The sequence below is a fragment of the Mirounga leonina genome, unplaced genomic scaffold (genome assembly GCF_011800145.1).
Source record: "Mirounga leonina isolate KUSES-001 unplaced genomic scaffold, KU_Mleo_1.0 Mir_154, whole genome shotgun sequence".
NCBI lineage: Eukaryota > Metazoa > Chordata > Mammalia > Carnivora > Phocidae > Mirounga > Mirounga leonina.
Genome location: NW_023270389.1, coordinates 57184060 through 57209529, shown reverse-complemented (window position 1 = coordinate 57209529; position 25470 = coordinate 57184060). Strand labels below are relative to the sequence as shown.

General features: G+C 39.5%; 1 protein-coding gene and 1 long non-coding RNA gene across 3 annotated transcripts in view; one reads left to right on the top strand and one right to left on the bottom strand.

The window, feature by feature from the left end:
- Positions 1-25470, top strand: part of LOC118014514 — a 42917-nt gene that overhangs the window by 9696 nt on the left and 7751 nt on the right. The window contains exons 3-6 of one of the 2 annotated variants that reach the window (XR_004680295.1): positions 4694-4758; positions 5241-5390; positions 7543-7597; positions 20061-20174. This is a non-coding gene — a long non-coding RNA (uncharacterized LOC118014514). Of the gene's footprint in view, positions 1-4693; positions 4759-5240; positions 5391-7542; positions 7598-20060; positions 20934-25470 lie in introns of those variants that run through there. The other variant, XR_004680294.1, reaches the window with a different exon arrangement.
- On the bottom strand, positions 11169-11618 carry LOC118014513 (60S ribosomal protein L34). The gene has a single exon (XM_035010890.1). The coding sequence runs from the start codon at positions 11562-11564 to the stop codon at positions 11211-11213; it is 354 nt and encodes a 117-aa protein (XP_034866781.1). The 5' UTR covers positions 11565-11618; the 3' UTR covers positions 11169-11210.

Genomic DNA, 25470 nt, shown 5'->3' with positions numbered 1-25470 from the left:
TAGTTCATTTTTGCTCTTGCTTCCCCTGCCTTTGGCGATGTTTCTAGGAAAAAGTTGCTGTGGCTGAGGTTGAAAAGGTTGCTGCCTGTGTTCTCTTCAATGATTTTGATGGATTCCTGTCTCACATTGAGGTCTTTCATCCATTTTGAGTCTATTTTTGTGTGTGGTGTAAGGAAATGGTCCAGTTTCATTCTTCTGCATGTGGCTGTCCAATTTTCCCAACACCATTTGTTGAAGAGACTGTCTTTTTTCCATTGGACATTCTTTCCTGCTCTGTCAAATATAGTTGACCATAGAGTTGAGGGTCCATTTCTGGACTCTCTATTCTGTTCCATTGATCTATGTGTCTGTTTTTGTGCCAGTACCATACTGTCTACAAGAGTATTTTGATCAAATTCATTACATGTATCTAGTGAAAAGCATCTTGGGGAAACTCACAAACTTATAATTCCTTATCCTCCTAGTAACTTGCTATATATGCTTTCAGCTTTCAGCAGTAACATGACTTAAGTGACCTGTCCTCATGATGGTTAATTATGGGTATACAATAATTATGTGTGTAAATCAAATAATATGTGACTAAGAATAGACAAATGTGAATCTATATACCAGTGAAAACCTCCACAGTAGCTAGTTTTGCTCAGCTGAGTGATGAACTAGCTGACTAGCATCAGCATGCTCATGTGAATTCACTGACTGCCTTATAATCTCTTTTAATACCACTTAAGCTTCCATTTTGTGATGAAGAAACTTTAAATAATTATTTTACTGATTGATCTTTTAAAATGTCAATGGAAACGAAACACATTACTCTTTTTAATAAAATTAACTCACTGGAACCCATTTTTGAGCCCTTGGGCTTCTGCAAAGCACCATTATAAAAACATTGATATTCCTCATTGTAATAGAGACCTGACATCAAATTAGTATATGTGCTTCAGAGCTATAACATTGGGAATCATTTTTTTGAAAAAGAAAATCCATCCATAATTAGATTCACTTTTAATGTAATAGTATCTGTTTGCTATGAATTTGACATTGATTTAAAAATATATTAGCTTACTCAATGAGCATGATCAGTATTGGTGAAACTTTCCAATCACATGGATCTCTTTATTATTTTTTACTTTTAACCCTACCACTTACAAGCATGTCTGCATCACACCAATCCTCTCTTCCTTTTCTGCCTCATTAGAATGTGTGCCTTATTTCCTGTCTGAAGCAGTCTTTTTCAACTGAGCCTCCAAGTTCTCATTCCTTCTGCTTCCTCTGGGGCCACATATGATCTCTCTCTACTGTATCATCAACCTCACCCTTTCCAGTAACTATTGTAAATGTGAAAGTATGCTCACACCTCTTCTATCTTATGGAAAAGTTCCCACTCAATCCTAAGCCACCTGTACCTATTATCCTTTTTTGAAGCAGTTGTTTAAACTGCTGTTATCATTTCTGATTAACTCTTTAACTCCTAAGCTTTATGTTCCCACTACTTCCTTGAAACTACTTTTATGATGGTTCTCTATCACCAAATCTATAGGCCACTTGATCTATAGTAAAGAGCTTGGACTTTTCTCTGAGGTTGGCGGTGAACAGAGGAGTGACATGATGCAACTTGTGCTTTATCACTCTGAAAGGTGCAAGTGTTGTCAGGAAGATCAATTAGAATGCTATGAAAATATTATTTATGAATTATAATGGTGGCTTGAACTACTATGGTAGCAATGTAGATGGTAAAAAATGATCAGATTCTGGGGACGTTTTAAAGGCAGAATTGACAGGATTTGCAGATGGAATGGGGGTTGAATGTGAGAGAAGGACGGGAGTCAAGGGTGATCCCAAGGTTTTGACCTGACCAAATGAGAGAATACAGGTGAATGCTATTCTTTCATGTTGGGCCATCACACAGAAAAAAAAACTCACACCATCCTGCTACCCCACTGCTGATGGTAAGGACTTTGGATTTTACTCTGAATGATATGAGAAGCATGGAGATTTTAGAGCAGAGGAGTGACATAATCTGATTTACATTTTAGAAAATCACTCTGCTGATAGAGAAGAGATTATATGTTAACAAGGATGGAAGAAAGGGGATTAGTGAGATAGTTTTATAATAATGTAGGTAAGAGGTGATGGTGGATGGAACCAAGGTGGGAACAGTGAAAGTGGTAAGACATGGTCAGATTCTGACTATAAACTGAGAGAGGAATTGGCATGATTTGTTGATATGAGGGATAAGTGAAGAGGAGTCAGGGATTACTCTAAGGTTTTGGTCCAAGCAACTAGAAGAATGCAGTTACCATTTACTGAGATGAGGGAGACTATGAGATAAACAGATTTGGGGATTGAATGGGAAATTAAGAGTTTAATTTTGGAACACGATAAATGTGCAATACTTATTAAAAATCCAGGAGAATATTACCTGGAAATTGTATTTATGAGGCTGGTGTTTAGAGAACAGATTAAGTTTGAGTATAGACCAGGGGATCATCAGCATAGACGTGGTATTTAAGTCTATGAGACTGGATGAGATTGCCAAGGGAGTGGATATAGATGGTGAAGATGCCTGAAAGGTAAGTCCTGGACCTGTGTACACTTGGATGGCAGAGATACAAGTAGGAAACAACAAAGAGGACTGAGAAGGAGCAGCCAATGAAGTAGATAAGGAACTAAGAATGATGTTCCAGAAAATAAATATTTCAGGAAGGAAATCATGATCCTCATGGTCAAATGCTATTATTGTTAAGTCAGGCAACATGAAGTGTGAGAATTAATCCCTGGATTTGACCACACGTGTGTTGTGGGTGGGGTTTTGACAAGAGCCATGCGGTGAAGGAAGCTGATTGGAGTGAGTCCAAAAGTGGAAGGGAAGATGTTGCATGCTGACAACTCATGATGACTATTGTATTAAAGGGGAGCAGAGAAATAGGACAGTAGCTGAAGGCAGAAGTGGAGTTGAGAGATGGGTTTAAAATAAGATAAACAACAGTATGTTTGTGTGCAGGTAGAAACATTCTTTATGTAGGAAAGAGATGAAACATTGGAGGGAGCAAAATCTTTGAGAAAGCAGAGCGGATGGGTCCTAGAGCACAAGTATGGGGGTTAACTTCAGCTAGGACCATGGATAGTTCATATATTGTGATGGAAGATGACAGCTCATATAGGTGGAGCTCCTGGTAGATTGGTAGGTGGGGGCATATGGAAGTTCTTTTTTGATTGTTTCTAATTTCTATAGGAAATAAGAAGCAATGCCATCAGCCAAGAATGAGAGTAGTAGTTGGAGATTTAAGGTGGGAGGAGATGGTGTGAAAATCTGGTCCAGGACAGAAAGAGATTGAATGAACTAGAGATATGTAATAGGATGGGAGGCCACCACCATGGACCTCAGGGAAGTTAGTGGCTATCCATTGAAAGTGACACTAGTGAGCTTGGTTGTGTGTTTTCTCCAGCGGGGCTCAGGTTCAGGGAGGAAAAGATGGACCACCAGCTCTCTTTCTTTTCTCATTTTTTCTTACAGCAAACAAAACTCTTGAAGCTCTTAGGAATTTATTTCGAACTCCCAGGTGAATTCCAGATGAAAGCTGGGGCTTAAAGAGAAACAGCCCTTTCTTTGAAATGTCTGTTCTTCCTGCCAGTCAGCATTCATCTGCCAGGCCAGCCTTCACTGGTATTTTAAGCATCCAAATGTGTTCCAAGCCAGACTGGCAGCCCTTCTGTGCAGTCCATGCCATTTCCCTTTACCCTAGAGGGGACTAAGGGACCCCTTGGAATCCTTAGTCAGCACAGCTGGTGTGAATCATGATGGAATCAATTTGCCCAGGGACACTAATAGATTGGATTCAGAAATAGACAAATTTGGAGTTTTTGTTAAAGGGAAGAGGGGTGTCAGGGAAGGAGGCAGCTGGGGGAAGAGTAAAGTTTGTATATGATTTAAATAAAATAGCCTTCAGAGAAAATGTACGCCCCCCCCCAAAAAAAAACTGCACAAAGTAAATGAGAGAGGAGGTTAACCTGTAACCTAGATATGTAGATATGTATTGATGTCCTCATCTCTGTAGGCTGGGAATAATTGTTTCATAAAGGAGTTTGACATTCATATCCATAAAGTACTCAGAACAGTATCGGGCTGATAGGAATATCATACATGTTAGAAAACATACATGTTAGAAATTCATGTTAGAATTCATGTTCAATACATGTTAGAAAACATAATAATAATGTTGATAAATTATTATTTTATCATTATGCCTTGCCTAGGACTGAACTGCTTCTTGTTTCTGTGTCTTTTTGCAGACCACGAAGAAAATATTATTTAAACAAATAACAAAAATTAATAGATTAATTAATCTGGTCATATACAAAGATGATATCCACATCTATAAAACACAACACAAATGTGATGTGAGGGTATGTTGGGTAGTGGGAAAACATGGGGCTGCCAGCCAGAGATTCCTTAGCCACCTAAGTACCTAGCCAAACTACTTAACTTTAAGAATCTCACTTTTCTGATGTGTGAACTAAAGAAAAGAATACCTACTCTTGAGATTGTTATCAGGGTTCAATAAATCAAAGTATATAATGTAATGTGAATAGTGTTAGGTACATAGTATATATCCAACAATGGTAGTTGTGATCACTAATAATTTTGGTGGATTCCCTACATGGGAAAATCCTCCCTCTTCTTTTCCATGTGCAGAAATCTTTACCTTTTAGGACCAACTTGATGCCAGCCTCTGCAAGAATCCTCTCCAGATTCTCCAGGTCAGATTTAAATCTATTTTTCTTCTGGGATCCCATTACACTTTGCATCATGTGCCCTCCCCCAATTCATCTTGGAAGTCTTTTTTCTCCCATGTCTGTCTCTTGAGATAGATTTAAGGGTTTTTTTAAAAAATCCATCTCTAAATTATCTTACCATTTAGCAGAAAGGCCAGGATGTAATAGGCATCTAACAAATGTTTATAGAATTAATTGAGAGTTCACTTTAATCTTCAAAGCCAGGAAACTGATCTGTGTTCTCTCTTTCCCCAAATTTCCCCTATGAGAATTTTGAGAACAATAAGTAGTGGCTAATTGTGTGGTCTCTGAAGAAGTGATTCCTCTGGAATCCCATTTCAACAATTACACAGCATATTGCCTGGCATGTCATATGTAGCTAATATTATGCTTTCTGTTATGATTATTGTTGTTCCAGCTACCATCATCATCACTAATGCACAATTATATCTTTCCCGTAATCTCAGTAGGGAAAGAGGACACATGCATAATGCAACTGGAGCATAGTACCAGAATGATATTTACTAGCCCTCACTTGATCTTGGAGCACAAGGATGGCACAGCTGGCTCCAGCCAAGAAAAGATCACTCTCCAAGCACGACAGAAAGGAAGCGTTTGTAAGTAGCTCCAGTTGCTTCCTGCACCAGCTGATCAAAGTAATTAGAGCAGATAAAGGCAGGCAAAATATGGATCCCTCTTCCGTGCCAGGGATAAGGTAGCATGTTATGAAGATGTACAGCTAAAACTCTACAGATAGGTGTTAGTCACCAGATCTCCAGGGACTGAGAGAGTCTCAGATTTGATGAGGAAAAGTGACTTTAAAGGTGGGGTCAGAGGAGGACCTCATAGTCACTAAGCTGCCACTGGGCTCTTCTCTGCCACAATTGGGCTCAAGTTATCAAACATCTAAGAGTAGAGGAACTGTAGCTTTAACACACACAGTAGTGCGGTGTAATGGAAAGACAAGGAGATTCAGTCCTGAATTTATCACTTACTAGCTCTATGGCTTTTGCAAGTTACTTAATCTCAGGGAATTTTTGTTTCCCAAGGATGGTTGGGGATTAGAGATGATATAACATACCTATGCTCACTAACTGGCAATTTCATTGTTAAGGACTCTAATACCAGCAATCTCATCTTTTTTCAATTTTAGAAGAATAATCAAAACGGACTAACCATAAACAACATCAGTTTCAGTTGAAATGTTCTGACTGCTTCTGGTTTTGGCCATGGGCCTCCTAAGACTCTTCTTGCCCTGGATCAAAACCTAAGAGATAGTAAATTGGCTTTTTTTTTCTATTCTGGATCCACTTCTGTACCCCAAATCTCAGCCTAGAAAACTCTTGAAATTGTTCTTAGGGTAACTGAGCTGGGGCATGAGAAAAATCAATGCCCACTCATTCCCACTGTAGAGAAAATTGCTCAAGAGTACAGAGCCCACTGATGGGAGATTAGTGATGTCATCTTCCTACACAAAGGACATTATTAATCTCACAGTGATTCACACTGTGTGATTCCCGGCCCTTCCTGGAGGGGAGGGGTGGGATTTGATCGACAAGGATGCAGAGGGAGGAGGAGAAGGACAGAGATTTAGGTGGGATATTTTAAATGGGGAAGTATCAGCCTCTTTAGCTCTGAGAGATGAGAAACATGGGAGTCACTGGTGGGCAAAACTAAAGGTAGGAGAAACAGGTAAACTGGGAAGGGAGCCAGAAAAGGAGAAGGAAAGAGATGGATGGAGGAGGGAAGCAGAAAAGAGAAAGGAAAAAGGGGCTTTGGGATGGGAAAGGAGCATCATTATTTAGGACTGAAACTCAAGCTGCGGTATGACCAATAAAGATTAAATTAGTAAAATATACCCAGGAGTCAGAGAGGTCCCAGAAGGAACATGTTTAGGAACATCTAAATCAGGGGTTTTTGAGACTTAGATGAAATCCATGGATGAAAACAAAGCATGTACCTTTTAACTGTGCACAGTCTCAGGAGTTCATGGATTCCCTAAAGCCTGTCCATGGACTCCCCTCTTAGCATATTCTGCTTTCTGTATTCACGTACATTATTTTGAGACAGTGACAGGTCTGGAGCTTTCTCAGACAGATCTGAAAGTCAAAGAGTTTATTGATATTATCTTTTTGGTGTCTTTTCAATTGCACAAATATCACTTTTTCAAATCTAGCTATGATCATATTTATTTAGTCAGTATATATATATTTTTTTAATTTCAGGAAGTGTTGGTAGATTTTTTTAAAAAATAACTATTAATAAATGGTTCAAAAGTTTTGGGCCAAACAAAAGAGGATCATGACCTCAAATGAAATTTATCATTTGGGAGTATAGCGTAAGCCCTGACAGTTTTATTTCTTTTCTGTAATGCAAGTGTCTGACTTAAGCTTTGATTTCTGAGATATCCATTTCAAAGAAGCATCTACTTCGTAGATGCTATCTTGAATAAACACATTATCAGACACACAACTAGATAAAGAGCCAGGCCACCTTCCCAGCACTGAGGGTCCTTTGTTTTAAAGGTCCTGGTGTATTTCCCTAACTGACCATTTGGGCCACTTATTTTTTCTCTTCCATACTTTAAATTCACCAATAAAGAGTGAACCTACAAAGCCCTAGGTCCCCAACCTTGACCCCAGTAAAAGCAGAACTCCTGGCCCCTGTGTGCTCTTTTTCCTGTTCTCTCTACCGGCAACCTTGCTGTGTGGCCCCAGATGTGCGATGTAATTTCCAGGTCTTGTAAGTAATAAACGTTTATTTTTTCAGTTTCCTGATGCCTGTTGCTGAAGGCTACCTTGCAATCATAATAAGAAGCACAAGGGTGAGTCCAACCACAACATTGGCTCTTGATAGGTTGAGACCCGCACAAAACAGGGTGCTTGTCTCTTTTAGCCTGGAAGAAAGTGGTCTGTTGGGGTTTCTTGCAGTGACTGGGTTTGTTTTAAGTATCCACAGGGAATTAAGGAAAATAAAAGGTAGTTGAATGGGGAAAGAAGTATCAGAATGCCAGACCACACAGACTGTTGCTCAGGAACTGGGCGGTGTAGGGTTTGGTGTAGCTTGAATCCTCCAGTGTTCTCCTCCCTGTTCAGCATAGGCTGACTTCTACTCTAGTGTTTCTCTGTGGTGGCCGCTGTGCCCCTCTTCGCTTGTTCTCCCTGTTCCTGCCTTCTTGTTCTTCAGTAGATTCTGCCTGCTCAGTCTTTTGCCTTGCTGTTTCCTCCAGCCATGTTTTTTGTTTTCTTCTTCCCATTTTTAAGTGCTGACCTCTTCGTGCGCCAGACTGCCCAAGAGAGTCACTAGTGGGTCCACGATCACCATCATCTCTGACAAACTCTTTTGTGGTCATTCTACAGTGGCTGCCAGGAGGCATTTGTGCACCCAGCTCCAGTCTCTGTGCCCAGATGTCACTATCATGTAGTCAGCAACTTAAAGCAGAATGGTTTCTTGTCCAGCACTGTATCTATTGGGCTTTGTGTGTTTACAAGGCTATAGTTTCACATCCAACACATCATCCAACCCTTCCAATAACCTTTCCCTGTAGAGGGAAGAACTCCTGGGCTCCCCACCTAGCAAACGGTAGAGCACATTCAAGTCCAGCTCTTCTGACCCCAAAGTCTATCCAGACACCATTCTGGGGATTAGAAGCTGGAGACAAGGCAGGGGGATTTTGAGAAGAGCTGACGAGGAAAGGACATGACTATTTTAGGGGATGAAAATGGTAGTGGGAGGGTCAATGGCAAAGACTGAAAGCGAATGCCCTTGCTAGATGTCAAGCTTAAACACCGATACCAGATCTTGAATATTTCCTCAAGGTACCAAAAGATGGCCAGAGATGGGTTTCTGTCTTTTCCCACCGCTTCCCTAAACCACCCTATGTGGCCATGACATGAAGAGCAGAGTGGGGAGGAAGGCCTCTTCTGGGAAGCCCCAAATTTCCTCTCCAGCCTGACATTTCAGGGGTTAAAATGCCTTAATAGCTATTCAAGTCAACCTCCTTGAAATGTAATGTTCTTGAGAGAAGTCAGAACATCAAATCCCTAACATCTTATGTGAAATCATTTATCAAATTACTTCCCTTTTTAATTAGAGAAAATACAACAGCCATAAAGAGGAGTAAAAAGACCCTGAAAGATAAACAGGTAAAAACAACATTTGCTCCAAGCCTCATAATGCTGCTTGGGGCCAGCCGTGGGAGCAGGTCCAACAAGTCCTCCAGGTACAAGCCACAGGTGCCAGGGCATGGGCTCTTTCACCAGTACGCTGCCAATCCTAGAGATGGATCAGTGACATCAGAGGAAGAGAGTAAAGGCCTCAGCAACATCATGTATGGAAGCACCTGGGGTGGGGGTGGGGTCCACTGTGCTGGGAAGCCTGCCTTCTGTCTAGTGTCCTTTAGAAATGTGGCTGGGCAAGCTGACAGTCACTCTCGCACCACAAGTGCATGAGATATCCTGAATTCTTCAAGGCCATTTGGAGGGCTTACAGTGCTATATGTGTCCTTCCCTAAATTCTTTCTTTTCTTCTGTAGACTCATCAGAAACTGACTCAGATATTGATAGTGGAACTTTCTACACTAACCCCCACTCTTCTCATCAAAATAGGGACTGCGTGGGACTTTTCTATGGTGCTTATTCTCATGAGTTCATTTATTAGTGGTTCTCCAATTTTAATAGGTGTAAGAGGAACTCAGGCAACTTGTTAAATTATGGATTTCCAGGTCTCATCTGTCACATTCTGAATCAGACGTTTCAGATGATATGCATTTTAATTAAGCATTTCAGGATACATTGATGCAAATGATGTTTGGATTATGCAAGAGAAACACTGTAGTTTGGCTGGGTCTCAGTTTGTTTTTATTAAGTAGAATAATGGGATTTACTTCATTAGATTGTGAATTTCTTGAGTGCAGAGACCATGTGTCCATATTCCTACCATAATTCTTAGCATAGTGTCTGGAATAAAGTAGGTTAAATTTAGTTATCCACAATCCTCAGTTCCTATTTGTTAGTATGAGCAGGGGGACTGAAGAACCAAGTTTGGCTTCTAAGTCTCTGGGCTGAAGAAGAGATTGGGGTAAACAGCATGGGGAACTTTTGGCATGTTGGCCTTGGCATTTAGTAAGAAAATGACCTTAGTTTTCAGAACATCAAACTCTGCTTGTGTTGTTATGTTTTTATGTGAACTGTAATGCTTTTTTTTTCTCCAGAAGCAATTTAAGTCTTATTTTTTTTGTGTCTCCTACTATGCCTAACTTTGAGTAAGACCTAATAATGATGGATGATCTCCTTTCATCCTAACCTTATTTGTCAATGTCCTTAGCAAGCATTCTATCTAATGAATTCTCATTCTGGTTTATTTCAGGCCTCAGCATCTTATGTACGAAGTGTGAGGTGAAAAGTTGTACATAGTCTCATCCTAGTAAACACATTAGCTAAGTTCTCTGTGTGCCCTGAGCTGAGGCAATGATAGAAGAATATACTTGGATGCATCAGACCCCCCATGGAGACAATGATAGAAGATGGCAGGTAGAGAATCTGACCTTTGGTAGTAATGCCAATCTAGTGTCAATGGCCAAGACCTGTCTAAGTGCCTTGGAAAACCTAACTCTTTGAGACACAAACCAGAAGTCACTGATTCTTGAATTATAACCAGGAAAGAGAAATTACATACATACTTCAGAGAGCATCTTCAAAGAAGTTCCAGAGAAAAATCAAGCAATTTTAGTCAAGGATCTAAGGCAACCTTAGAGGTGTATGACATTACAGGGCCTGGAACAGGGATACAGGTGGGTAGACTATATAGACCTTTTCCTGCAGAAGAAAACAGATCAAACCAGGAAACCGTTGGTCCAAAATAAAATTTTATCTTGACAGTGTTCCATCATTTGGCATCACATAAAATGTTATTAATATAAATCCCTGAGAAGCAATTTAGCCAAATTAAAAAGTTAACATTAGAGTCCCTCATACCTCATATTGGAAAGGATTTGATGAACATCTGCTGAAGGAAGTTCTACAGATCCCTTTTAATTCCCTACCTATTAAGTGCATTTACAAAGAAGCAGGATGCTTACTGATGGAAATGTCAGCACCACCTGACTTGCTGCACCTCAATTTTCACAATTAAAAAATTTAGACTCTGACCCACTGTAGGAGGAACTACCTGTTTCAGTGAAGTTTCTGTTGGTCTCTAGCTTATCCCATGATATAGTGCACAGAAGGTGGGGGATTCTTAAGGCCTTTTTTTTAATCTTAAAAAAGTTTTTATTTTAGTTCCAGTTAGTTAATATACAGGACTATATTAGTTTCAGTGTACAATATAGTGATTCAAAAGTTCCATACATCACCCAGTGCTCATCACAACAAGTGCATTTCTTTTTTTTTTTTCCAAGCCTTCTGATTTTTTTTATTACTCAAAAAAGCTTCATTTTTTTATTTAGCTTTCTGACTCTGTGCTTGGGCCTTCAACACTTTCACAACGATTTTCTGCTCCTCGATAAGGAAAGCACGCTTGATCCTGTCACGAACACACTTAGCACACATGGAACCACCATAGGCCCTGCTGACGTGTTTTTTCGTTTTGGACAACCTCATAAGGACTTTAGGTCTCACAGCACGAACTCCTCGAAGTCGGCCTGGGCACACGCCACATGCAGATTTTGGTGCTTTCCCAACCTTCTTGGTATAAAGGTAAACGATTCTATTACCAGGGGTTCGGGACAGCCTAGTTTTGTTAGAGGCTGTATTATAGGACAGCCTACGACGGTAGGTCAAACGCTGGACCATTCTGAATGCCTACGGACACCGTCCCCGGAAGAGGACAACAACAAGTGCATTTCTTAATCTTCATCACCTAGTTCACCCATCCGCCCCAACTACCTCCCCTCTGGTAACCATCAGTTTGTTCTCTATAATTTAGAGTCTGTTTCTTGATTTGTCTCTTTCTCTTTTTTTCCTTTTGTTTATTTGTTTTGTTTCTTAAGTTCCCCATATCAGTGAAATCATATGGTATTTGTCTTTCTCTTACTTATTTTGCTTAGCCTTATACTCTCTAGCTCCACCCATATCCTTGCAAATAGCAAGACTTCATTTGTTTTTATGGCTGAATAATATTACATTATATATGTGTGTGTGTGTGTGTGTATACATTATACATATATAAATTATACACTTGTTTTTATCCATTCATCAATCAGTGGACACTTGGGCTGCTTCTATATCTTGGTGATTATAAATAATGCTGCTATGAGCATAGAGGTGCGTATAAACCTTTGAATTAGTGTTTTTGTATTCTTTCTGTAAATATCCAGTAGTAGGATTGCTGGATCATAAGATAGTTCTATTTCTAACTTTTTGAGGAACCTCCATACTGTTTTTCCACAGTGGCTGCATCAGTTTGCATTCCCACCAACAGTGCAAGAGTGTTCTCCTTTCTCCATATCCTTGCCAATACCTGTTGTTTCTTGTGTTGTTAATTTTAGCTATTCTGACAGGTGTGAGGTAGTATCTCATTATAGTTTTGATTTGCATTTCCCTGATGGTAAGTGATGATGAGCATCTTTTCATGTGTTGGCCATCTGGATTTATTCTTTGGAGAAATATCTATTCATATCATCCACCCATTTTTTATTGGGTTATTTGTTTTTTTGGTGTTGAGTTGCATAAGTTCTTTATATATTTGAATACTAATTCTTTATCAAACATGTCATTTACAAATATCTTCTCCCATTCTGCAGGTTGCCTTTTAGTTATGTTGATTGTTCCCTTCTCTATGCAGAAACTTTTTATTTTCATGTAGTCCCAGTAGTTTATTTTTGCCTTGTTTCCCTTACCTCAGGAGAGGTAAAAAAGAAAAAAAGTTGCTACGGTTCATGCAAAGAAGTTATTGCTGTGTTTTCTTTTAGGATTTTTATGGTTTCAGGTCTCACATTTAGGTCTTTAATCTATTTTGAATTTACTTTTGTGTATGGTGTAAGAAAGTGGTCCAGTTTAATTCTTTTGCATGGTTCCTGTCCAGCTTTCCCAACACAATTTGTTGAAGAGACTTTTCCCTATCGGATATTCTTTCCTGCTTTATCCAAACTAATTGACCATACAGTTATGGGTTTATTTCTGGATTTTCTATTCTATTCCATTGATCTACATGTCTATTTTTGTTCCAGTACCATCCTTTTCTGATTATTTGCCATTAACTTGAAGTCCAGAATTGTGACGCTTCCAGCTTTGCTTTTCTTTTTCAAGATTGCTTTGGCTATGCGAGGTCCTTTGTCATTCCATACAAATTTTAGGATTGTTTGTTCTAGTTCTGTGAAAAAAATGCTCTTGGTATTTTGATAGGGATTGCATTAAATCTGTAGATTGCCTTGGGTAGTATAGATGTTTTAACACTTTTTGTTCTTCCATGTGTCTTCTTCCATTTCTTTCATCAGTGTTTTATAGTTTTCAGAGTACAGGTCTTTTACCTCTTTGGTTAGGTTTATTGCTAGGTATCCTATTATTTTTGGTGCAATTGTAAGTAGGATTGTTTTCTTAATTTCCCTTTCTGCTGCTTCTTTACTGGTGTATAGAAATGCAACAGATTTCTGTAGATTGATTTTGTATCCTGTGACTTTATTGAGTTTGTATAACAGTTCTAGCAATTTTTTGGTGGAGTCTGTTTGGATTTTCTATACATAATATTACGTCATCTGAAAATGTTACTTCTTCCTTTCTGATTTGGATGCCTTTTGTTTCTTTTTGTTGTCTGATTGCTGTGGCTAGGACTTCGAGTACAATGTTGAATAAAAGTGGTGAGAGCAGACATCCTTGTCTTGTTCCTGATCTTAGGGGAAAGGATCTTAGTTTTTCCCCATGGTGGATGATGTTAGCTGTGGGTATTTTATAAATGGCCACTATTACATTGAGGTATGTTCCCTCTAAACCTACTTTGTTGGGTGTTCTTATCATGAATGAATGTTGTACTTTGTGAAATGCTTTTTCTGTGTCTATTGAAATGATCATATGGTTCTTATCCTTTCTTTTATTGATGTGATGTATCATGTTGTTTGATTTGCAAATACTGAACCACGCTTGCAACTGAGAATAAATTACACTGGGTTGTGGTGAATGATTTTTTAATATATTATTAGATTTGGTTTGCTAGTATTTTGTTGAAGACTTTTGCATCTATGTTCATCAGGGATATTGGCCTGAAGATCTCTTTTTTAGTGGTGTCTTTATCTGGTTTTGGTATCAGGGTAATCCTGGCCTCATAGGATGAATTTGAAAGTTTTCCTTCCTTTTTTATGTTTTGGATTAGTTTGAGAAGAATAGGTATTCGTTTTTCTTTAGATGTTTGATAGAATTTGCCTGTGAAGCCATGTGGTCCTGGAATTTTGTTTGTTGGGAGATTTTTGGTTACTGATTCAATTTCTTTGCTGGTTATTGGTCTGCTCAGATTTTCTATTTCTTCCACTTTCAGTTTTGGTAGTTTATATATACAGCTCTAGGAATTTATCCATTTCTTCTAGGTTGTTTAATTTGTTAGCATATAGTTTTCACAATATTTTCTTATAATTGTTTGTGCTTTTGTGGCGTTGGTTGTTATTTCTCTTCTTTAATTAGTGATTTTATTTATTTGAGTCCTTTCTTCTTTTTTCTTGGTAAGTCTGGCTGGAGGTTTATCATTTTATTGATTTTTTTCAAAGAACCAACTCCTGGCTTCATTGGTCTGTTTTATTTATTTTATTTTTTAAATTTTATTTTAATTAATATAGTTTTTGTATCATTTATTTCTGCTGTAATCTTTATTATTTCCTTCCTTCTGCTGGTTTAAGTTTTGTTTATTGTCCTTTTTCTAGCTCATTTAGGTGTAAGGTTAATTGTTTGAAATTTTTCTTGCATCTTGAGGTAGACCTGTATTGTTATAGATTTCCCTCTTAGAATCTCTTTTGCTGCAATCCAAAACTTTTGGACCATAATGTTTTCATTTTCATTTGTTTCCATGTACTTTTTATTTCTTCTTTTATTTCCTGGTCGACCATTCATTGTTTAGTAGCATGTTAGTATTTGTGGTCATTCCAGATTTTTTCTTTTGTCTGACTTCTAGTTTCATAGCACTGTGATGATAAAAGAAGCACAGTGTGCCTTTGATCTTGAATCTATTGAGGCTTGTTTTGTGGGGTAACATGTGATTTCATGTGCACTTGAGAAGAATGTGTGTTCTGCTGTTTTAGGATGGAATGTTCTGAATACACCCGTTAAGTCCATCTGGTCCAGTGTGTCATCCAAAGCCATTGTTTCCTTGTTGACTTTCTATTAGATGATCTGTCTTTTCATGTGTGGGGGGCATTAAAGTCCCATACTATTTTTGTATTATTATCAATTAGTTCCTTTATGTTTGTTATTAACTGTTTTATGTATCTGGGCACTCCGATATTGGGTGCATACATATTTACAATTGTTATATCTTCTTGTTGGATTGTCCCTTTTATTATTATATAGTGTCCTTCTTTGTCTCTTGTTATAGTTTTTTTTTATTCTCTTTTTTATTGTTATGTTAATCCCCATACATTACATCATTAGTTTTAGATGTAGTGTTCCATGATTCATTGTTTGTGCATAATACCCAGTGCTCCATGCAGAACGTGCCCTCCTCAAAGCCATCACCAGTCTTGTTATAGTTTTTGTTTTAAAGTCTAGTTTGTCTGATATAAGTATTGCTACTCCAGTTTTCTTTTGATGTCCATCCCCTCACTTTCAATCTGCTGGTGTCTTAAGATCTAAAATGATCTCTTGTAGGCAGTGTATAGATGGGTCTGTTTTTTTATACACCCTTTCACCCTATGTCTTTTGATTGGAGCATTTAGCCCATTACATTCAAAGTAATTATTGATAGATGTGTATTTATTACCATTTTATTACCTGCTTTGTGGTTGTTTCTGAAGATTTTCTCTGATTCTTTTTTGTCTTTCTCTCTTTTGTGGTTTGCTGGTTTTCTTTATTTGGATTTATTTCTCCCTTTTCTTTGCATATTTATTAGTGGTTTTTTGATTCGTGGTCACCATTAAGTTTGTATATAACCTCTTCTGCATATAGCAGTCTATATTAAGTTGATCATTTATGTTTGAACCTATTCTTACTCTTCCCCCCCCCACACTGACATTATAGTGTCAGATTTTACATCTTTTTATGTTGTGAGTTCCTTGACTGATATTTTATAAAAATATTTACTGCTTTTGTTTTTCTAACCTTTATACTGTCACTTTTGGTCTTTCCTTTCCACCTACAAAATCCTCTTTAATATTTCTTGCAGGGCTGGTTTAGTGGTCATGGACTCCTTTAGTTTTTGTTTGTCTGGAAAACTCTCCATCTCTCCTATTCTGAAATGATAGTCTTGATGGATAGAGTATTCTTGACTGCAGATTTTTCCCCTTCAGCATTTTGAATATATCATGCCACACCCTTTTGGCTTGGAAAATTTCTGCTGAAAAATCCCCTGCTGTCCTTATGGGTTTCCTCCTGTATGTAACTGTCTTTTTTTTTTTTTTTGTCTTGCTGCCTTTTTAAAAAATTTAATTTTATTTTATTATGTTATATTAGTCACCATTCAATACATCATTAGTTTTTGATGTAGTGATCCATGATTCTGTCTTGCTGCTTTAAAATTTTTTCTCTATCACTGTATTTTGCCATTTTACTTACAATGTGTTTTGGTGTGGATCTACTTTTGTTGATTTTGTTGGTGGTTCTCTGTGTCTCCTGGATCTTGATATCTGTTTCCTTACCCAGATTAGGGAAGTTTTCAGCTATTATCTTTTAAAATAAATTTTTTGTCCCCTTTTCTCTTCTTCTTCTGGGATTCCTAAATGCAAATGTTATTACATTTGATGGAGTTACTGAGTTCCCTAAGTCTATTCTTATTTTGCATAATTCTTTTTTCTCTGTTTTGTTCAGCTTCATTACTTTCCATTACTTTGTCTTCTAGGTCATTAATTCACTCCTCTGCTTCTTTTAGCCTTCTGTTCAATCCTTCAAGTGTGTTTCTTTGTTTATTGAGCCCTTTATTTCTGCTATGTTATTCTTATCTCTGTGTTAAGGGAATTCATTCATGTTTTTCTCACTCTTTTCTCAAGGCAAGTGAGTATGCTTATGATCATTACTTTAAATTCTCTATCAGGCATGTTACTTATATCTGTTATACTTAGATCTCTGACCATGGTCTTGTCCTGTTCTTTCATTTGTGATAAATTTCTCTGTCTTTTCATTTTGTCTAAATCTTTGTGCCTCCTTGTGTGTGTTTGAAAGTCAGCTATGTCTCCTGTTCTTGAGAGTAGTAGCTTTATGAAGAAGAGGTTGTGCAGTGCCCTGAAGGGTCTGGCACTTCTGGTAGTGTCCCCAGTGTGTACTGTGTGTGCTCCGCTATTGTGTTCTGGCTACATTATCCTTTGTCTGCAGAGGCTCTTTTTGCTTGTTGTGGGCAGTGTTTGGTCCTTGGCCTGAATGTGATGAGTTTTAACTAGGTGTGCTCTGATCTGCTTGTGGTATATGACTTATCTCCACCACTGCTGGAACCGAGGCCCTGCAACACTCGCAGGTTGGGAGACATGGTGTGGGCAGATGTTTGGGCAAGTCTTCAGTGGCATGGTACTTGCTGCGCTGGGACTGAGGTAAGTGTAACTGTGAAGGGCAGTTCCACTGGAGTGCAGGGGGCGGGGGAGGGTGTAAGCAAGTTAGGTAGTGAGTGGCACTGGTTCCTACAGGTGGCCCTATGCTTATGCTGAAGGTTGGGAGAGGGAAATGACATTTGTCAGTTCCTTTGTAGACCCAGAAGGGTCTCTCCATGAATGCTGCCTCTCTGGGACATGCTTCAAGTTGAGCACACAAACTCCTCTCTGTGTGCTCCAGGGATGTCTGTTTTAGATGTCTGTTTCCATGCTGTGTGTCCGCGGGTTGTTTGCCTTCCTTCTCTTCAAGAGCAGCACAATGCCTCCTAGAGCCAAGCATGCTGACCTTTAAAGCTCCAGGCTTTAAGCCCTGTTGGTTGCCAGAAGTCATGAAATTTGGTCTCTCTCGCTTTCCAAGCCAGTTGCTATGGGGGTTCATTTCCCTGTGAGTCCCCCCGTGCTAGTCTATCTCTCGCCCTTCTCTGTGACTGTGGCTCCCTCCCCACTGCAGCAATCATGATCTGTTTCTCTCCCAAATTGCATGTCTGCAATTCCTACCTTCTTTTATGTGGCCTCTTCTTTACCTTTAGTTGTGGAGTTTGTTCTGCTAGTCTTCAGCTCAACCTTGATAGTTATCTAGCTGTATTCATTGGAGGAAGTGAGCCTATAGTCCTCCTACTCTATTACCATCTTCCCCTCTTTGGATCTACCTTGTTTTAACATCTGGTTTTTGAAGACTACTACATGCCAGAACATATATAATCTAATTTCGTTCTCACAACAGCCTTGTGAAGTTTTCAATAACTCCAAAACACCAACTTCAAATGCTAATAATGTAAATGCTGTACTTCTTTCTAAATGGTGGGTGTACTCTTGTCTAAGGCTACATATTTACATGGACATTTGGAGCAAAACAAGGAGATCTGGTTCATTCAACTAGGCAGTTAATTTAAACCCTCTTGTTCTTATAGTGCCTTAATCAACTGTTTGAATTCACCTGCTTTAGCTTTTGTGTAGTTGTGTTTCATTTACTTCTGAAGAATGGGGCATCTCTAGAGGCTGGCAGGCCTCTTATATGCTTATAAAGGGAGAAGGGGAGGTGAATTAGAGATGGAGAGGTGTTAGCCCTGGCACTGTGTTACCAGCAATATCTAGGGATGTTTTCTCAAAACATATACATTTGGAAGCTCTGTGGGGAGAAATGGTCTTATGTTTGAAAACATTTGAGAAGTGCCTGTATTGTATCATAATTACATAAGGCTCTAAGCTGCCCTGTAGTAAAGAGATTTTATTTCAAACTTTTTTCAAAAATTTTTTTCAAACTTTACCAAAAAAACCATACCCCCCCCCCCACACACACCAACACCCAAACAAACAGTGGTGGGTGTATGTGTATGCATGTAACATTCATTCTTTTACTCATGTGACAGATAGTTTTGAGTACCTGAACCAGGTATTTTCTAGGCACTGGGGATTACAGCAGCCCTTATGAGGCTTGCTAAATAGGGACATGTCATGGGACACATTTTGGGAAACACTGGCTGAGGAGTTCTTGTGTCTACTTTCCTTAAAAAGGGAAAATTCAAGGATATATAGTTCTTAGATTTGTAAATATATGGAATGATGACTAGTCACCAGGGTAGTGAGACCTCATCCTCTTTTGACTTCTATAATATTCTCCAGAAACAGAGGAGTTACAGGAACCACAGAATTTGAGGGCTTGAAAGGATGCTTTTCTCCTCATTCTGCATCTAATTTGACCCACCTGCACACTCATATTTCTTTGGCCATAAGTATTGGTCTGTCACCAGCTGGTCATGCAGACACCTCCCTAGGACCTGTCCTATTTTCTTCCTGACCTGCTATTGTTCCCATTCTCATTTCCACTTAGCTAGGAGTTTTTTGAAATATCCTAAACCTCAGGCCCATCTTTGACCCATTTAGCCTTTATATTTATATCCATTTTTCTCAGTTTTTTCCTACAGACTGAAGAAAAAAAATGAATCTGGTAGTTAGGTCACTGGACCTTCAAGGGAAGGGTTTCTGAATAGTAGCAGAATTTGAAGTGAAACTGAAAAGGATTGAGTGTTGAGTGGAATTGGAAATGAAGGAAGTTCGGGATAAATGTGAGAATTTGCGGTAAAAGTGAAGAGAGATATGGGAAGGTCACTTGACTAATTTAGCAGAATGGCTTGCATGAAAGTTTACTGACATAGGGAATATGTAAGCATAGCCATAGGGTGTAGTCAAGGATCCTGAGAAAGAAGATTTATCTTCTAACTGAAGGAGAAGAAGTCAGGTTGGCAGGAGGGATTAGCCTTGGAAAGGGGATCTTTATTTTTGGCTTAAGTGGGAATGGAGAAAGGTTGAACATAGGGACAGAGAACATGGAAATGGACAGATCCACTGATTACCTGGTTCACTCAAGGCCACATGCCTTATCCGCTCTTCCTTTATGGTATATGTGACCAGACATTGAGTGAGATTTTCTGTAGTCCTGAATTGGTGCTAAAGCCCAAAGGTGAAGAAAAAGGTTCTAAGTGCCCGACATTCTAAATTCAAGGATCTGTCAGATCATTTTCTAGGTACCAGTTCAGATCCCAGCTCTCTTACCAACCTCTCTTTCCCCCTTTTCTAGTATAATAGGGTCAGAGGACTGAAAGTGGAGAAGAGTCACCTTAGGATGCACAATTCATGGAGAGAGACTTTGCACTTCCAGCCCATGGGAGGTGCTTCCCTCCCTGAAGTCAAGGTAAATGAAGACTGTCCAAGAATTGAAAAGATTGGTAGTTTCTGCATGAAAGGAAGTTATTGATATTTCATTCCTCAGTTGATTTCTTCTTAGCCAGTTGACTCTTAACATGCTCTGTACCATGTGAATAGGAGAGACAGAATTGGAAAAAATGATATGTGGGATGGTCTGCCCAAGAAGGCTGCCAACATGCTCCCTTCAAGTGCCCAGTTCCCAGAAAGTATGGAGATGTTGACTCTGGCAGAAAGGTGATACTGGGGAACCTAAATCTGCTGATGGGTTTTGGGTGCTGGAGCTGAGGCAAAGGTGTATGTATATCAGTGGGTAATGGCAAAAAGGTGGAAGTCAAACTGATAAGGAGGCCAAGTCTGGCAGGGGATGGCTAGTACATAGAAGGTCTGCACAAAAGCAAACCCTGGCAGTGGGGCCCACTATTGCTCTCATGAACCATGACGTATCCTGTTGACAATGAGCTAGAACAACTAACCCATGAGTGGGCAGCAGCTTCATCTTGTTAAGGCAGATGTTTGGCAAAGCAAAGACAGATCTAGCTAGCGCTGAAGTTTATGAGGAGGAGATGATTCTTGAACTGAATTTGATGTAAAAGATTTATACATAAAATGGCATTAAACCTTAAATGCTAAACTGAGGCTGTTCTAATAGCCACAGAATTTAAGAGGCTAAAAGATTAAGCTGTGATGCTGTCCAGGGACCCACTACTCAATTGGATAGGAAGGTTCAATAAAAGTTTCAGGTTTGTATTCCCAATGAATTGACACTCTGCAACCAACCAGTTACAAATTAACCAAACTTGAATTTAAAGCCCATATACTGTAACATGAGCTCCTTGAGAGTGGGGCCATGTTTATATTAACACTTCCTCTATAATCCCTTACAGGATAATCCTTACTGGATTGCTATTGAAAACCTAATCAGTGCTAAATACCTATTGATGCATGAATTAATTGATCAAATTGTTTTTTCCCAGAGGTTGGCAGAGTAAGTTTTACCTCTACTGGCTTAGAGAGGTACCTCTGCTCCCCATTAACTGAGGGGATACCATAAGGGACACCATGTGAATATGAGAAAGTTTGATCATATTCAAGGCTAACCCTTACCTCTTTGTCCTCAGACTCTCATGGGAGACCTCTGTTTGTCCCTGACACACAGAGTTCTGTCCATTTTCTATGAATTAAAGTTTTTTTTTGGAAAGTAAACTCCCATTTTGATAATCTGGCTTCATTCATTTATTCAACAAATATTTTTGAGCTTCTCCTATCGTCAAGCACTGCACCAAGGGCAAAAGCCTCCTGCTGTCATGGTCTGATGAAGGAAGAACACTGAATTAATGACAGAATCTCACAACAAGTACATAAACACAAGGAGGGTCAAGTGTTATGGAGGAATAGAGTCTGACTCTGTGAGAGTGAAGGTCAGAAGAGCACCACCCACCTGGGCTCAGGGAAGACTGGGGCTGAGAGCTGACAGATGAATGGGAGAGAACTCGTAAGGGGATGGGAACTTGGATGAGATTTGGGGACAGTTTTGTTCCTGACACAGGGAGCCATGTGCAACAATCCTGCGGTGGGAGTGGCATCTTTGGGGAGTTTATAAGGTGGTTCAGGTATAAATTAGAATTAACTCTTGTTTGATTTGACTATGATGAGCGAATTGCCTGTCCTTTTACTCCTCCTCCCCATTTCCTCAGATACAAACCAGGCAGTGGTTTTTACTCACCTGATACTGAAAACATCTCATAGGTACCCATGACATGGTTAAAGGGCCTGAACAAAGTCAGGGAATCCACACCAATTCAGCTAGGCAAAAGATAAGGGGAGGAAGGGACCCGGAGAATGGAGGGAAACATCTTTCACGCCAGGCTGTGCGTGTTAATAGACTAAAGAGTCATCTGATTCTCACATTCATTCCCACTATCTTTACTAGGAGTTTGAGGGCAGTGTCCCAAAACACATTCTTCCAGTAACCAATGTTAAGATGGTTTCTTGATTCTAGTTCCTGAGAGGTATTGATCACTAAGGAGCTCAGGAGCATAACGATGTAGGGAGATCAAACAGGGGATCTGGTTCCTGATTTTAAAGCAAAGCAAAGTTTCCTTCATTAAAAACTCAGTGAAGAGAAGGGAGAACAGGATGGAAGGAAAATCAGTGGGCAGCTGTGGGCACTGACTTCCTGTCAGCCAGCCCCCCAGCTGATCCATCACAGTGCCATGCCCGTGGAGCCAGCCCATCGAGTATGCTGTCTCTCCCGGGGGCACAGCTAATTTTTGTGCCAAACAGAGGATGGAATTTACTGATGGAAAAAAATACTGCAAGGCAATGATGGTTTTGTTGCAAAACAAAACAAAAGATCATGAAAAGCTTTTTTTAAAAAAGATTTTATTTACTTATTTATTTAAGAAAGAGAGAGAGAGAAAGCGGGGGGGGGGGGAGGAGCAGAGGAAGAGGGACAAGCAGACTCTGCACTGAGCACAGAGCCAGACGTGGGGCTTGATCCCATGACCCTGAGATCTCCATCCTGAGATCATGACCTGAGCCAAAACCAAGAGTCAGAGGCTTAACCAACTGAGCCACCCAGGCATCATCCCAATCATGGAAAACTTTAAAGATTTTATTTATTTATTTGACACACAGAGAGAGACAGCTAGAGAGGGAACACAAGCAGAGGGAGTGGGAGATGGAGAAGCAGGCTCTCTGCTGAGCAGGGAGCCTGATGCGGGGCTCGATCCCAGGACCCCGGGATCATGACCTGAGCCGAAGGCAGACGCTTAACGACTGAGCCACTCAGGCACCCCTCAGTCATGGAAAACTTTAAAATCACCTTTGCAAGACTGAAATTAAAGCTTGTGGATTCAGTGTTTGTGGGACCCCGAGTTTCTCCCACTGCCACAGTCCCTTTAGATGCCATGCTTTAGGCTTTCCTCCCCGAGTTCTTGTCTGTCTCTTGCATTTATCCCACAGCTCTGGAAACAGACAGACCTGCAGGCAAATCTTGGGCAGTCTTTGACCACCCTGCACCTGTATCTTTGTGAGATTAAATAATCGGATAGCCCACATCATAGGGCTGGGGTGAGGCTCAACTAGTTAATACCTGTCAAGTACTTAGCATCTGGCACTCAAATCTCAAATGTAAGTTCCATGACTAGAGGCATTTTTTGGTGCATTTTTGTTCACTGCTGCCTCCTCAGTGCCTAGAACAGTGCCGGGCACCAAAGTAGGTGATCAGTAAATATCCGCAAGTGAATGTATGGCATGAGGTTCTCTGTAAGTGTTACGTATTGTTATATCCTTCTTTAGAGTTCACGTCCCTTGAGAAAAAAAGTCTTTTCTTTTTCTGTGACTTTGTACAATATCTAAGGCAGACTGTAGCTCCCTCTGTCCACTCTTGCCCTTCCTCCAAGCACATAACTGCTCTTCCCCTAAACCCTTTACATGCCTCCTTACGTCCTTAGCATAAAGTCCAGTATCCTTATGGTGGTTGACATGCACATCGTGATTTGGTCCTTGTCTACTTATACTTCTTCCTTGGCTCTCTGATAGCATCTCCTCCACGCCAGTGCCTGTAATAGAGCAGTTCTGTGCTCCAGTTTCATTGTCCTTCATGGTTCCTCCAATGAGCCATATCGTTTTGCTTCCAGGCCTTCAAACATGCTATTGCTTTTGCCCCAATATTCTTTTATTCTCCTTTGTTTGGCTGTCTCATACTCATTCTTCAAGCTTCAAATTAAATGTTGCTTTCACAGTACAGTTTTCATTGACTCCCTACACTTGGTTAGCTATTTCTTTATAATTATGTTCCCATAACACTCCATATGCCTCTTTTGCATCATTTAGCATATATTAATATTTGTCATACTGGTTTGTACCTGATTGAAGAATTGATGAGGACTAGCATCCGATCTGTATTGTTCAGTATGCTACCCCTTCAACCTAGCCTAATGTGGGACACTCAGTAGGTGCTCAGAGAGTTATCTGTAAATAAATTTCAAGTGAAGAACATATAAAGAGGGAAGGTTTTGGACTCAGGCACATCTGGTTTTAATTCTAACTTCACTATCTGCTTCTCCTGTGATTTTGGCCAAGACACTTACTTTATAGAGTCCTAATGTTTATTTATGTAAGATAGGGATAATACAACTGATCTCATAGGGTTTTATTTAAAGGTTAAATTGGAGACAGTATATAAAATGCCTCAAACATTAGCTGGCTCGTAATGTATGCTTAATAAAGTTAATCATTATAATTATTATCATTAGTAATCTAAGCATGGCCTTGAAGAAAAGCTACTTATGTACTCATTGAGAACAAGTAATACTCAACAAATATTTAGGAATACCTTTTTCCTTTATTGTATTCCGCAATTAATCTTTGACATCAAGCTAAATAAACTATATTCTTGGCTTAAGGATGAAAAAAAAAAAAAACCAACACACAGTTGTCCCTTCACTAAACTAAGTGACCACCTTATTCTTAATTCTTCATATAGCATTTGGGGCTTCATGTTTCTCTTCTTACATCTGGCTCACATAGATTATCATTATTGTATGATTCAGGTGAGCAGAAGAGAAGTATTTGTGAGCTTTGTATTGTGCAAGGCCCTTCATTTACATTCTCTCATGTACTAATTATTAGTAAATAAATAGAGAAAGCCTGCGGTGGTTAAAAGCATGGCCTTTAGAGTCAGAGATCAAGGTTCAAACCTCAGCTCCACCACTTACTAAGTGGGCCACCTTGGGCAAACTTTTAAGGTAGGGCCTGGCACACAAGTGTCCAATGAATGGTTATTATGACTGTGTTGTGAAATGGTAATGGGTAGACATTTGTGAGGCTAATGAATGATTTATTTATTTTAAGAAGAATTGCCGAGTCTTCACAGAAGACACAGTGTTTTGCAGAGACAACACACTACTCTAGGAAAGTTCTCACCACCTTGTCACTGGAGAATGTTGATCGTCACTGTCAGTTGTTAAACGGGTGTGTTTCTCAGAGCAGAGACCAAAGCTGAGTGGGAGAGCCCGAGCAGGTAACTGATGTTTGAAAGTAGGACAGGTTTCATTTAAGGTAGTTTGAATAGCCCTTGTAAAATAGAAATTGTCTGGGTAGATTACTGCCCCGGTTGCAGGGAAACAAATAGATTCCAGTGGTCACAGGAGCAACAAGCAAGAAATAGAAAATAATTCGGTAGAGTTCTTGAAATGTGGTTGTAGTTGTTGTACTGCAGGCATATGGCAAGTCAGCAACTACTTTACTACTCATTAAAGGAGTCTGTACTTCAGCAA

Coding starts and splice junctions, on each gene's coding strand:
- LOC118014513 (XM_035010890.1), bottom strand. CDS start 11,564: ATGGTCCAGCGTTTGACCTACCGTCGTAGGCTGTCCTATAATACAGCC.